Consider the following 12,206-nt stretch of genomic DNA (forward strand, 5'->3'; position numbering starts at 1 on the left):
TGGCTGCCACAGAGTCTCCTCTCTAGAGACTCTCTAGGGGTTTAGAGGAGAAGTCTGCATAGTCAGTGTGTTTCTAATCTCTTCTACCAAGCCATGTTGAAATGAGTCTGGAGTCAGAGTAAATAAATCAGTGGGGATGCAGTTGAGTAATGGGTATTTCAATACATACTTGAGACAATTTTTAAGTGGCATTTGGAGCACACAGAGCAGCTGCCTTGAGAAAGTACCAAAAAGAGGATGTACTGCCTTTTGAAGCACCACCAGCATCCCCCCATATGGATGAGTTGCAGTTAGAGATTGTTAACCCTGAGCAAAGGCATGAGATTGCCCCAGGAGAAGAAACCATGTCCCTGAATCCCCGGGGCGGGGACAGAGCTTTCCCTTGCGCCCAGGGCCTGAGATGTTGCATTCAATGTTTAGGTGTGCATGGAGCCTTTTGGTGGGTTGATGATGATGTATCTCTGTATAACTAACTGAAAAATAACAGACATTATCCAAAATTTCTTGAACTGGTAATTTCTTAAGGTGGTTTGAATGATTTTACTTCCCTTTGTCCCTTCATGATCTTTGCCTTGGTTCACTGAGGAAGTGTGCTCTGCTGGAAGAAGTGACAGCCTGTAAAAATAGCACTGCCTTATTTTGCAGATCTGCTTGCTGTGAGGTTTCAGTTAGATCTGCTGACTTGGATTTAAAAATAAACTTTTCTTCTGATTTTTGCACCTGCTTGTTCTGGCGGTGCTTGATTTTGTGCTTCGGAGGCAGCAGCCATTTAGTAGTAGCTGAAATCCTTGCTGGATTGGGATCAGCAGCCGAGGTGATTGGGAGACCTGAGTTGAGGGGCTTTTGACTTTTCGGGCCAGAGGTGTTCATAAGGCCAGTATCTAAACATAAAGAGGAGAAAGACCTTGTAGGCTTTTTAGAGCCTCTGTGGAAGTTGTCAATTCAAAATAAGTATGTTTTGCCAAGCGTGCAGTGGAATTGCAGTTGGTGTTCCAAGCCATTTGCTGTAAGTGTATTATCCCTTCTCCTCATTGAATATTGCTGTAATCTAATCAGATTACATTGCAGTTCATTGCTGGGCCCAGGCAAAATAAAGAGCGGTACTTCAGAAGAACATAAGTATCTTGAGTTACTGCCTCTTCACACGTCGGGCTGACGTTAAGTGTTCATTTAGAGCCAGATTCATGGAGATATGGAGATCAATGAGTCTGGCTATCTAAATAGGCCTGAACCAGATCTCCATCTTTCCACCCTCTGGAGCATGCAATGGAGTGTGGTCCTCAGTGCAGCAACTGTCCCTGGCTGGTGGAGCTGGCCTTTACATATGTGTTGGCTGGCAGCTTGGCTCTGGGATTCTGCACAGGTGAGTGGTTACTCCAGATTAGCACACAGGCTTGGCCTGGCGTTCTTCAGCTTCAGGAATTCTGTTTTCCTTACAGCGTTCATTTTATTAGCATGTTCCAGCTTTTACTGAGAGCATGAGCTTGGTGACTCTTGTCACCTGCTTTCCTTGAGCCATTGATGGGTGTAGCAGTTGGAGCAAAGCAGTTGGATCTGCTCAGCTTAAGACTGTTAGGTTTACTGAGCTATGCACAGACTGTTTCTGGAACTGTATTTTGCTATAAATCTGAAAAGAAATGGGGAGAAGGTATGGGCAATGTTAGTGGACAGCTTGACTGTGAGTACAGATATTTAGCAGACCCTGTGTGTTTTCAGTACTGAAACTTTTTGTATTCTATAGAATAAAACATAAATAATGGAAAACGCTATTGTGGCATTTGCTCTTTTCAACAAATCTGTTTCTAATCATGCTTTGGTTTTGTGGCATTAAAAACTTGATGCAGAATTCTAGGTTCATAAAAATGAACAACAGGCACCTGTGAGGAGAGATGGATATTAATTCTTGCAGGAAATCACCAGAAGCAAAATTCTGTCTGTGCTGGCAGCACCGTTTGTGAAAGGAAGAGGAGGAGGGAGCAAGCCAGCTTGCACTCCTGACACAAACACCTCAGACTAAAGGATTTTGTTCCTGGGAAAGACTTCTGCCTGGACTTTGGCTGCTCTCTGACAGGATTGTGGTTCAGTGATGCATTTTGTGTCTCTTTACAAGTTCATGAATTAATGACAGACTTAGGTTCTCAGAATGAACCGATGCATCCTGTGATAACTTAAACATTAAAACGCTTTTATCCACCTGTGTGTGACATCCTCTTTCAAATCAGAGGGCCACAGGTGAACTTTGCATTCATGCACTGAAGGCTGACTAAACCCAAACTGTCCAGAGATCATAGCAGGACTGGTTCATGACTGAATTTATACATTGCATGGGCTGTGTAGAGACCTCTGTGTGCACGGGTTAATTTCTGACCCTGTTGCTTTAATGGCAGTGCTCATGTTGACTCCCATGGGGTGAGGATTTTGCCCAGTGCTAAACTAGAAGAACAGCTAAAGTAAGCAAAAATGCTGCTCACTGAAGGAATAAGCAAGATCAGAGGAAGTCACAAGAGCTTTCTTGCATATTCTTTAACAAACTGACTGGAACATGGTCATAGTCTGTTCCAAGGACTTCTGAAAGCTGGTGGTTGCCAGGGCAGGCTGTGGGCTAGGGGTGTCTAAGGTCTCCTCTTCCTTTGGCTTCTTTGCTGCTTTAACTAGCTGCCACTGCCACTCTTCTCCTCAACTCCTTCATCATCTAAGTTCAGTGAAAATGCAATTTGAGATCCTGCTAGTTCCATCCAGAAACAAATGCTAGTTTCTTCTGCAAATGAGAAAATAAACCACCCACTGCATTTTCCTCTCAGCTGGACTGTGGAGGGCTCTGGCAAATGGGACAGAAAACTTCATAGCAGGCCTCTGTGAATGTGTTTTCTAAGTAATTTGCCCAAAAGGGCACCTGATCAAACATTACAAGCAATCTGTTCCTTTGCAATGATGACAACTGCAGAGGTGAGGTATATGACAATGGCCTGCCAGAGCTGTTTTATTAAATTTGGTTAATCCAAAATTCATAGGTGAGTTTGGCCTTGAATCTGCATTTGTTGATCCAGTCTTCACTGAAAGATGTTAAAATTAAATCTAAAAAAAAAAAAAAACCTCAGGAATTTTTTTCTCTGGTTTTGAGCAGCAGCTTTCAGAGACTTTACCAAGTGCTGCTCAGAAAGGCTCACAGCAGCTGTAGGAGTAAGGGTGTCCTGTTCTCTTTTCCTGCCTGGTGGATGCTGAAAAACATTTGTCTGTTGTCTGCAGTTTTTGATGTGTTTTTCCAACTTACAGGCTTTACCTGGAGACTGTTGACACCCTGAACATAGAGAGCTGCCATAGCTCCACTTTTAGGTTTCTGTCCCAGTAGTAATACCTGTGCTAGTCACTTCTAAGCAAATCTGTCCTTTTTTCTCTGTCTGCTGTAACACCCTGGAACTGATCCCATCATCCTTGAGTTTCATGGAGACATCCACATAAAAAGTTTGGCAAGACCAAGGTCCGTGCCCCAGGTAATCAGTGATGGAAACTGCTTGCTCTTCTAGCAGCATGAATTTGGATAAGGGTTGAGTAATGGCCATTAACTTAAAATGTCCTACTGTTAGTCGTTTGTCATAGCCTCCATGTTCAGAACTTCATTTAATAATCCAGCCTCCATTCTGCTCCTGCTTGAAGCCTGTTCTGATAACTTTGAAATTAGAAAAATATTACACTCATTTTTCATCATTCTCTCCCTTTTGAGAAAGAGGAAAGTGGCTTGCACATTTGAACTATGTCCTTGAAGATAAAATACGAGCTTGTTAATAAGTTGGAACCTTAAAGGCACTTCCTGAAAGGCAGCATCTTCTGAGCCTGCTGGGGTTGCTCAACAGTGAACTGAGAAAAGGAAGATACGAGGTTGATTGTAGTGAGTTGTTTTGAGTATATAGGGCCATGCAGTTGTACAGCTGCACATTTCATCAAATAATCATTTCCTTGATATATGATCATCACTAAATACAAACATCATGACTCCCATAAAACAATTGAGTCTCTTTCCTACAGTCTCTCCCTGTTGTCTCTCTGTGATGCTGAATGACAAGCAAGCATCAAAAGAAATCATTTATGCCTTTATAGTGGACTCATTGTAGTGTCATGGTCCACAGACTTCTGTTTAATTATCTCACATGAAGAAAGTTTGTGGTCTTTTACAGGCTTAGGCAGGAAAGGGAAAAGCAGGGAAGGTGAGAGTAAAGGCACATTTTGCCTTGCAGAGTTGCCTTTTACTTACGAGAAATAAGGCTGATGTTATCACCCACTTTCTAATCAAATTCAACAGGAGCATTTTGTTAAGCCACTTTCTCTGAGTGGGAATTCTGGTGAATACACCTCTCGTCTCCAGTTTCAAAGTATTACTTTAAACTGTTCCCAGGCATTGTTTCCCTTAATGGATGATTTATTATAGTGTGTCAGAGAAGCAGATAATTCACGGCCTCATTTTATAAACTGAGAGCCCAAGGCACAGCAGTTTGACTTGCATAACTGTAGGGCAGTGAATGGAGCCCAGGTCACCCACCCAACATACTTATGGTTTGGTGAAAAGTTTGCTAGTTGGGCCTCAGTATTTCTGTTTGGGAAATTACAGCTGCTGTAGCATGTCAGGGATTTTTTCCAGGGACCTGCTTGTAAGTGAAGTGTGGAGAGGGACAGTGCATTCAGCATGTTCTCTGTCAGATGCTCTTTTTGCCACCACATCTGTGGGTTGATAGCACTGAAAAAGAAACTATCTCCACTGATCTTCTGCCTACCTGGCTCATGGCTCTGTCTTTGAGTCAGTAGGCAATTGGTCACTTACAGAGCAGGTTTTTGAAAAGATAAACCATAAATTAATTTGGAAGCTGAAGCGGGTTTTGTATGACTGTGGCATTCACTGCAATAAACTTTTTACTAGATTTTGATTACTCAGGTGCATAGCCAGTACCAGGACTTGCACACACATTAATGCTGCTTGTAAGGTCCATCTCTGTGTGCAGAGCGCACGTGTTGGCCGCCCGCTCCGGCTGTGAGTAAACCACTCATCAAACTGTAATTTATATAAAACATATGTTGGTCGTGTTCGCTGCAGCTGAGATTGGATAAAAGAAATCCGAATTACCATCCCTTGTTACATTTGGATATTTTCAAACCACTGCAGTGGTACAAAATGATTCCCTTCTGCCAGTTTGTGTAGCCAGCTGAACCCAACCCTTTGGAAACAGGAGCATCAGTGCAGTTCTGCTGGTGGGAACCAGCCTTTACAATAACCTGCCGAAAGCTGAGATAAACCCTTTACACTGCGGGTGTTCCTGGAAGAACAGCTGAATGCATTGGTGATGGCCATGGTCCTCCAGCTCAATAAATCAGGGGGTGGTGAGAGGCTTGTATTTTTTTTTTTGCTTTCTCAGGAAGCATTTGTATTCTTGACTGTTAATATAGTTGGCAACAGGGAAGTAAAGCTCTCTTTAACTCCAGTGCTGTTGGAGTCTTTCATACATTGAGGAGAAGCAGTGGGATTCAGGTGTGGGAGAAGATGCGCTGACACTGCCCTTTGTTCAGTCTGGTGAGCCTTGCCAGCCTCAACCCACTCCCTGCATCCCTCCCTGGGTCCATGCTGACCAAGCAGAGGTGCTGGCTCAGCCCTCCCAAAGTTTTCAGCAGCACCCCTCCTTCTTCTTCCTGAGCAGAATCCTAAACCCATCTTTTGCAATACCTTGTTTCCAGAAGGGACATCAAAAATTTCTCAAAACCATTTGTTTTCCTTTTACCTTGACTTCATTAGAGTAGTCTTCATTCGCAGAACAAAATAAACACCTCATCCTTTGATATTCTTGTAAACTACGGATAACATGAGGTTTCAAAAGGTGGGAAGAACCAGTAGCCCACTCATCACCAACCAGTTGCATTTGGTTTTTTTCCATGAGAAAGTGTCTTTATTCCAGGCTTAATTTATTCTGTTGTGGCTTGTCATTTTGTTTTTTTTTTCTCTGAACTTCGTTTGGCTGTTCTGCTGACCTTGCCCGTCCATCTGTATTATGTGTTGAGGGGATATGTTTATACTTTGGTTGGTTGTGTTTCAGGTAAAAATCTGTTACCTTGGAATTTAATATTAATAGTAACTGACCCTTATTTCCTAGTCTCCCCAAACACATGGTGCCTTATTTCCTTCTTACTGTTCTGATACGACCCTTCCTTTTTTCATATAACAGACTTAGGAAAGCAGTGTCACTTAACCATTGATGGTCCTTAATATTCCAGCATTTCAGTGAGTTTTCAACCTGAAAAACCTACCTTTTCCCTAAACTTGATTCAGAATTGCTCTGCTGGTAGCCAGGGAAATTTTTGGTTCATTTGTTCTTCTCTGCCATTGCAGTTGTGCCACATTAGGCTCTGAAATAAAATTACTTTTATTTGGCAGTGGATCCAGAGAAAAATGTCCATGTTTTGGGACAGAGATCCACTCTTTCTTGTGGATGTTGTCCTTTCTCCACTTGCTTTCTCTCTGTTACACCTCTCCCCATCTTCTGTACTGCTTTTTGAGTTACTGGAGTCAGTCTCAGCTTGTGCAAGTGCAGCATCGCCAGAAGAGATGGGTCCAGACCCAGCCTGGAGTCTGTGTGCTTTTCCCACCTGTATGCAATGAGTCTACAGCTCTTTGATGTTACCAAATAATATTATTTCAAAAGCTCCTTATAAAAACATGAGTAATCAGGCAAGTGACAAAGGACTTTCTGTTTATCTTTTTGAACAATACCAAATAGCCACAATTTGTTCCAGTTATTTGGTGTCTTTGTTCCAGAGCCATTTCGTGGGCACAGGACTTAATTCTGCAGGACTGCAGGAAGGACTTGTTTCCATGTTTAAAAAATCAAAATATTACAGTTTCTTAGGAAGATTTTTTTTTTTTTCCTACTTGAGCAATGCTATTTTTAAAGCCTAGGGAAGATTTTGCTCTATGATACAAGTCTAAGGTTATTTTAATAATCAAATACAGTTTGGAAACGCTTCGTAAGAAGGTTGATGTTTGTATCCTGAAATAGTAGATTTAATTTGCCAATGGGAACTAAGCAAGTACCAAAACTAACGCTAACCGAAACCAACTTATATGGAAATTTAATAGGCTGATGGGAGCTGGTATTGCTGATTGAAGCGGGGAAGGAAGGGATGTGTGTTGTGAGGCGGGAGAGCCCGGGGGGAGCGGGGGGTTTGTGCCGCCGTGGGACGGGCCGTGGTGGCGGCGAACGGCGCCACCTGCTGGCGATGCCGGGAGCACGCCGGGCCCGGCCCTGGAGCAGCAAAACGCGTTTGAGGCATTGGGCCTGAAGAATCTGGGGATGGGAAAGTTGCATCGAATCCCCTAGGTGTGGAAATAATGCCCGCTCCCTTGACAGCTGTGCTGCTTGGCTTTTGACATCTCAACCCCTTTTCTTTCAAGTCTTCTGCCACAGGCTTGGGCCTCATGGCACAGAAAGCTGCCTGGAAGAACTGTCTTTTTAATCATGTTTGGTTGCTTGATTCTGGTCTCCAGGTGAGCAGGAATTAGTCTCTTCCTGGGACGACAGATACCACTTAGATCTGCCCTGTTAATAGTCTGGTTGATTCTACAGTTACTTTGTTTTACAGTTGCTGTGGAAGACTTGGCACCTCCATCCTGGTTGTTATGCCTCTACACCACAGGCAGGAATCTCATCCGTGGTCTCACCTGCCTTTTTGTTTTTCAGGTGGTACCAGAGAGATTGGGTCTGCTCTCACCAGAATGTGTATGAGGCACAGAAGTATAGAGTCCAAACTCCGGCAGTTCTCAAGGTGAGTGGCTCCGTACCTGGGCCAGCACTGGAGGTTCCTCCTTCATGTGCTTCTAGGGAGCATCTAAAGCTGTTCACCAGCATTGTCTTCTCTGGTTGCTTCTGCCCATGTCACTGAGAGCAGGAGTTGTTTTCTCCCTGCAGCATGTTCAGTGCTGTGACCATGCAGGGTTTCACTGCACATTCATGGGGCTGGGCCAGTTCACCTCAAATCACCTCTAAATGCTGCAGATTCTCACTGTCAGTTCCTGTTGCTCAGTGCTGAGCAGGCGGCTGCTGATGTGACCAACTGACCTGTCTTTGTTTCAGGCCTTTAAGCTTTGTCTCTTAAGTTTTAAACAAGCAGCAGCAGCAGCAGCAGCGTTGTGCTGCTTCCTCAGCTTACTGCACAGCCCAAATAGCTTGCAGCTCAGAGAAAAACCTTTAGCAGAGCAGTATACAAAATGCAAATTCTCACATCCTGTTTTTGAAATTGAAGTTAGACTGTAGAGGTAATGAGAGGGAATTAACTCATGTGAAACCTGAGCTGTACAAAAACAACCTACTTATGTAGTAAGTAGTAGTTTGCATGTATGCCTTTTTTAATCAGACCTGAAAGTTATATTTGACCTTTGGGGAACAGAAACTATGCTTCACCACTTGCCTGATGTCCTGCTTTGTTTTTTCCCTTTTTCCCCCATCCTCGGAAGTTTTCAAAGCCAGGTTGGATGGGGCTATACGCGGCCTGGTCTAGTGGAAGATATTCTTGACCACGGCAAGGTGGTTGGAACCAGATGACCTTTAAGGTCCCTTCCAATCCAAAACATTCTGTTATAATTCTGTGATTATTTTAAAGTAAAATTATTTATGAAATTGGTTGTGAGGAGACAATTTTAGTCTCCAGTTACCACAGAATTAGCTGTTTAAATGGTTTGATCCCAGTCTCATTAATTAGTGGAGCATTACTGGTTCTGTATCATGGACTCCACCAATGTGAGGTGAGGCACATCAGTGGGCAGGATTTTGTTCTCTTGTACAACTGCTCTGTCTTCTTGTGTACATACATGTGCTATTTAAGTTTATAATCTCCATGGCTGCATGAACCTTTCTGGTCTCCAGAGTATCCATTTAAATTGTGTGATGGTTGAGTAGGATCTGTTTACACTGAATTGTTTCGGGTCACTCCTTTGCTTTACGCTCTGTTCCTCAGTGTCCTGACCTTCTGTAATTCTGGTTATCTTGTGATGTGGATTTTTGATTTTTTTTTTAAATCTACTTCTTTCTTTTGCTTTCTCTAGTGTAAACAGTTTTATGTTCTGATATTTACATTATGACACTGGTAGCTGTCACAGCAAAAAGTAAAAATACTCCAATATTGACCTTGGCTCTCTCTGTAAGAATAGGGGCATCTGCAGGATTTGATTGCTCTTTGTGTTTTTTCAACAAAATTAGTGCTTTAATTGACTGTCTGATAAACCCACTTCAAGAACAGATGGAAGAGTGGAAGAAAGTGGCCAATCAGCTGGATAAAGACCATGCAAAAGGTAGTTACGGAGGAAGAATTCTTTAATAGGAGTAAGATTGTAATATCAGTTTTTCTTCCTCTTTTTATGTTTGTACTGGGGAACTGAATGACATGCTTAAATATGTATAGCAGTTTTTCTCTTTTAGAACACTCCTCTCCCAAAATGCTTAACAAAGTGTTAACCCTTCCCATATGCATTTTGAAGGTTTAGTTTGCAGGACTCCTGGGGATGGGTTGTTTTTCTAGACTGGTAAGCAGTGACTGGGTCTAACTCTGTTAGCCCACTCTGCCTGTATGTGCTGAGGATTGGAGATGCCACATGTATCCCTGCAGAGCCCTGGGGTGTCATTTAAAAGCAGCTTGTAAGATCATGTTATGCCTCAGCCATAGCATCCTCCAGAGACTGCACAGCCCTGTAAAACATTGAGCATCGTTATTTTATGCCTGATACCATATAGAAAGTGCACCTGGGGAACGGGAGAGCTCTGATGTTGGACATGGGATGCCCAGGGCTGCAGTGGTGATGATGGCTCCAGAGGCTTTCCCGGGGGAATGAGCATCAGGCAGCCAAGTCTTGCACAGCAGGTGCATGTTGGTAGATGCCTTTGGCTTTGTAAAATTTGTACTGGGAATGGTGGCCTTCTAGCACAGGTACTGAAAGCAGATTGCAGTTTGCCACTGACTGACCCTTGAAAATTTCAGACTTTTGTTACATCTGAAAGAAGCAGCAGCAGCATAATTTATATTGGGGAGGGTGAGAACTGATGGGAAGGAGTGGGCTTGACCTCCAAAAGAGGATTTCCTTCTTCCCCCATTATTACTGGGGTCAGGTAGAAGCAGTTGAATCAGCAGCTCTTGAAAAACTTCCTGCCTTGTGCTGCAGAGAGTGTTAAGCATGTAGTGAGCAGGGGAGGGGAATCACATGGGGTCATGCAGGTAGGGGTGACCCAGGCCAAAGTGGCAGTGAGATTTAGAGTTTGCTGGGCAGACTTGGGTGTTGGGAGTGCAGTTGGCCTCGGTACAGCTCCTGTGCCTGCCATCAATCTGCTTCTGTTTTTCCATCTACAGAAAAGTAGTAACACTGACCTCCTTTGTTAAAGTGTACGTGTATATGTATATACATGCATACATGCCTTTTATCTTTTTTTTTTAAGTACGAGTTTTCATATCTGGTACCTTTAGTGTTCCTGCACTAGAAGTTGAATATTTTGTCCTGGGATTTTAATTCTCCTGGGATTTGTACCTCATCTGAAAATGAGGACAAGTGCAGTGTGCTCCACTTCATCAGAAGGATCTGGCAATGTGACCCTTCCTTGGGCAGAGTTTTAGCACCCTCTTCCTCTGCCTGACGCTCATGCTGGAGAGGGATCACAGGATATTCTCAGCCTTGCCATTTCTGGATACTTGTTTTTTGAACACAGATGTTTCGAGAAACCTGTCATCTCTGTTTTCCATTCCTGAGAGTGGATGAGTCTTTGAAATGAAAAGCACTCTGATTTTGTACTGTGTTCTCAGTTGTTATTTCTGTAAAGGCTTTGTTTATTTGGGAAAGATTTTAGTATGTGAATGTGCTCACACCCTAAAATGTTGCATTAAGCCAAATATATAGGCTTTACAAAATGTGAGTTCTAAGCTGCTTTGTTTAACAGTAGCTGTTCTCTGAAAGTTTGTAGTCTAACGTCTTTAAATGTAGCCTTTTCTGTGAAAAACATTAATTCTGAAATTGATTATATTGATAATAGAGATTGTGTCTTTTTTAGAATACAAAAAAGCCCGCCAAGAGATAAAAAAGAAATCGTCTGATACACTGAAGCTACAGAAGAAAGCAAAGAAAGGTAACTTGCTTCATACTCTACTGTTAACAAGCTTCTGAGCTGTGCTCATTGACAGAGACTGAACAGTGATAGGACTTTCTACTGCAATAATTCTGCCACTCTAATGTATTCCTGGTACGTACTTGGGTACCAGGATACAATTACTATGTGTCATTTAAATCATGTTCTGAAGCTGCCTCTAATGTTCTTACACAAAAGCCTTAAAACTGTTTGTGCAAAGTCAATCATGTTTTAAAATAGAGCCCTTACTGCTAACTTTTTCTTTTTAGGAACATTGACACTCTTAACATGACTTGTGCAGATACTTGTGAAATTTTCTAGAATCTTTTGGAATAATATTAAAAAAGCCATTATGTAAATGTTCCCTAACTATTAACATTTCTCACTGTTCTCCCTTTTTGCCACTTTTCTTCTTTTTTCTTTTTTTTTAACAGCCTGTAATCTTCTACACCTTACCTTATTGATCAGAGTGTGAGAAGAAGCATGGGTTGTTACTGGGCGGGAGAGCACTTGGCAATCATAGAAAACTAAAGATGAGTGAGAAGAGAAAGGGACTTTTCCTGAAAGGCAGTTTGTTTCTTTTGGCAGCTCTGTTGCTCCTGTTGCTCTCCCACCACCACCTTGTCACAGGGGTTTCATCACTGTTTTGATGGAAACATGCGGCACTGCTAGCTGCAGCTTTGCCATCACTAAGAGTTTTACTTGGCCATGTGCAAACCCCACCAGGCTTTGGAATGATAGGGAGCTTGTACAAAAGACTTCCTGGTTCCCTTTCCTGCGCTGGGCTCTTCCCAGCTGGGTCAGAAGTGTTTGATCAGCTCTCAGTCTGCAGGTTGCAACTTGTCCTTCCCCTCCTGCCTAAAAACTGAACCCAGGGACAAACAAAATAAACGCTGGGGTGGGGAGTTTCTTGACATTTTGAAATTGTATAAGTGTTACCCAGAACAGGTGAGCTGTCTAACTTTCCTTCCTAATAGGTGAGTCAATAATTACACTGGTAGAAAGCGACATGACTGGAAAACTGCTCTTGAATTTTAGCTGACTTTAGATAAGAGATGAGAAGAGATG

The 12,206-nt window shown here is 42.8% G+C and overlaps 1 protein-coding gene across 13 annotated transcripts in view; it reads left to right on the forward strand.

The window, feature by feature from the left end:
• The window catches only part of MTSS1 (MTSS1, I-BAR domain containing), a 129,123-nt gene that overhangs the window by 84,425 nt on the left and 32,492 nt on the right, over window positions 1-12,206 (forward strand). For all 13 annotated transcript variants that reach the window (XM_017746056.1, XM_017746061.1, XM_017746062.1 and 10 more), the window contains 3 exons: window positions 7,716-7,800; window positions 9,231-9,322; window positions 11,064-11,138. In XM_017746056.1, coding sequence (XP_017601545.1) covers window positions 7,716-7,800; window positions 9,231-9,322; window positions 11,064-11,138 — 252 coding nt within the window. The remainder of the gene's footprint in view (window positions 1-7,715; window positions 7,801-9,230; window positions 9,323-11,063; window positions 11,139-12,206) is intronic.

This window comes from Corvus brachyrhynchos, unplaced genomic scaffold (genome assembly GCF_000691975.1).
Source record: "Corvus brachyrhynchos isolate BGI_N302 unplaced genomic scaffold, ASM69197v1 scaffold28, whole genome shotgun sequence".
Classification (NCBI taxonomy): Eukaryota; Metazoa; Chordata; class Aves; order Passeriformes; family Corvidae; genus Corvus; species Corvus brachyrhynchos.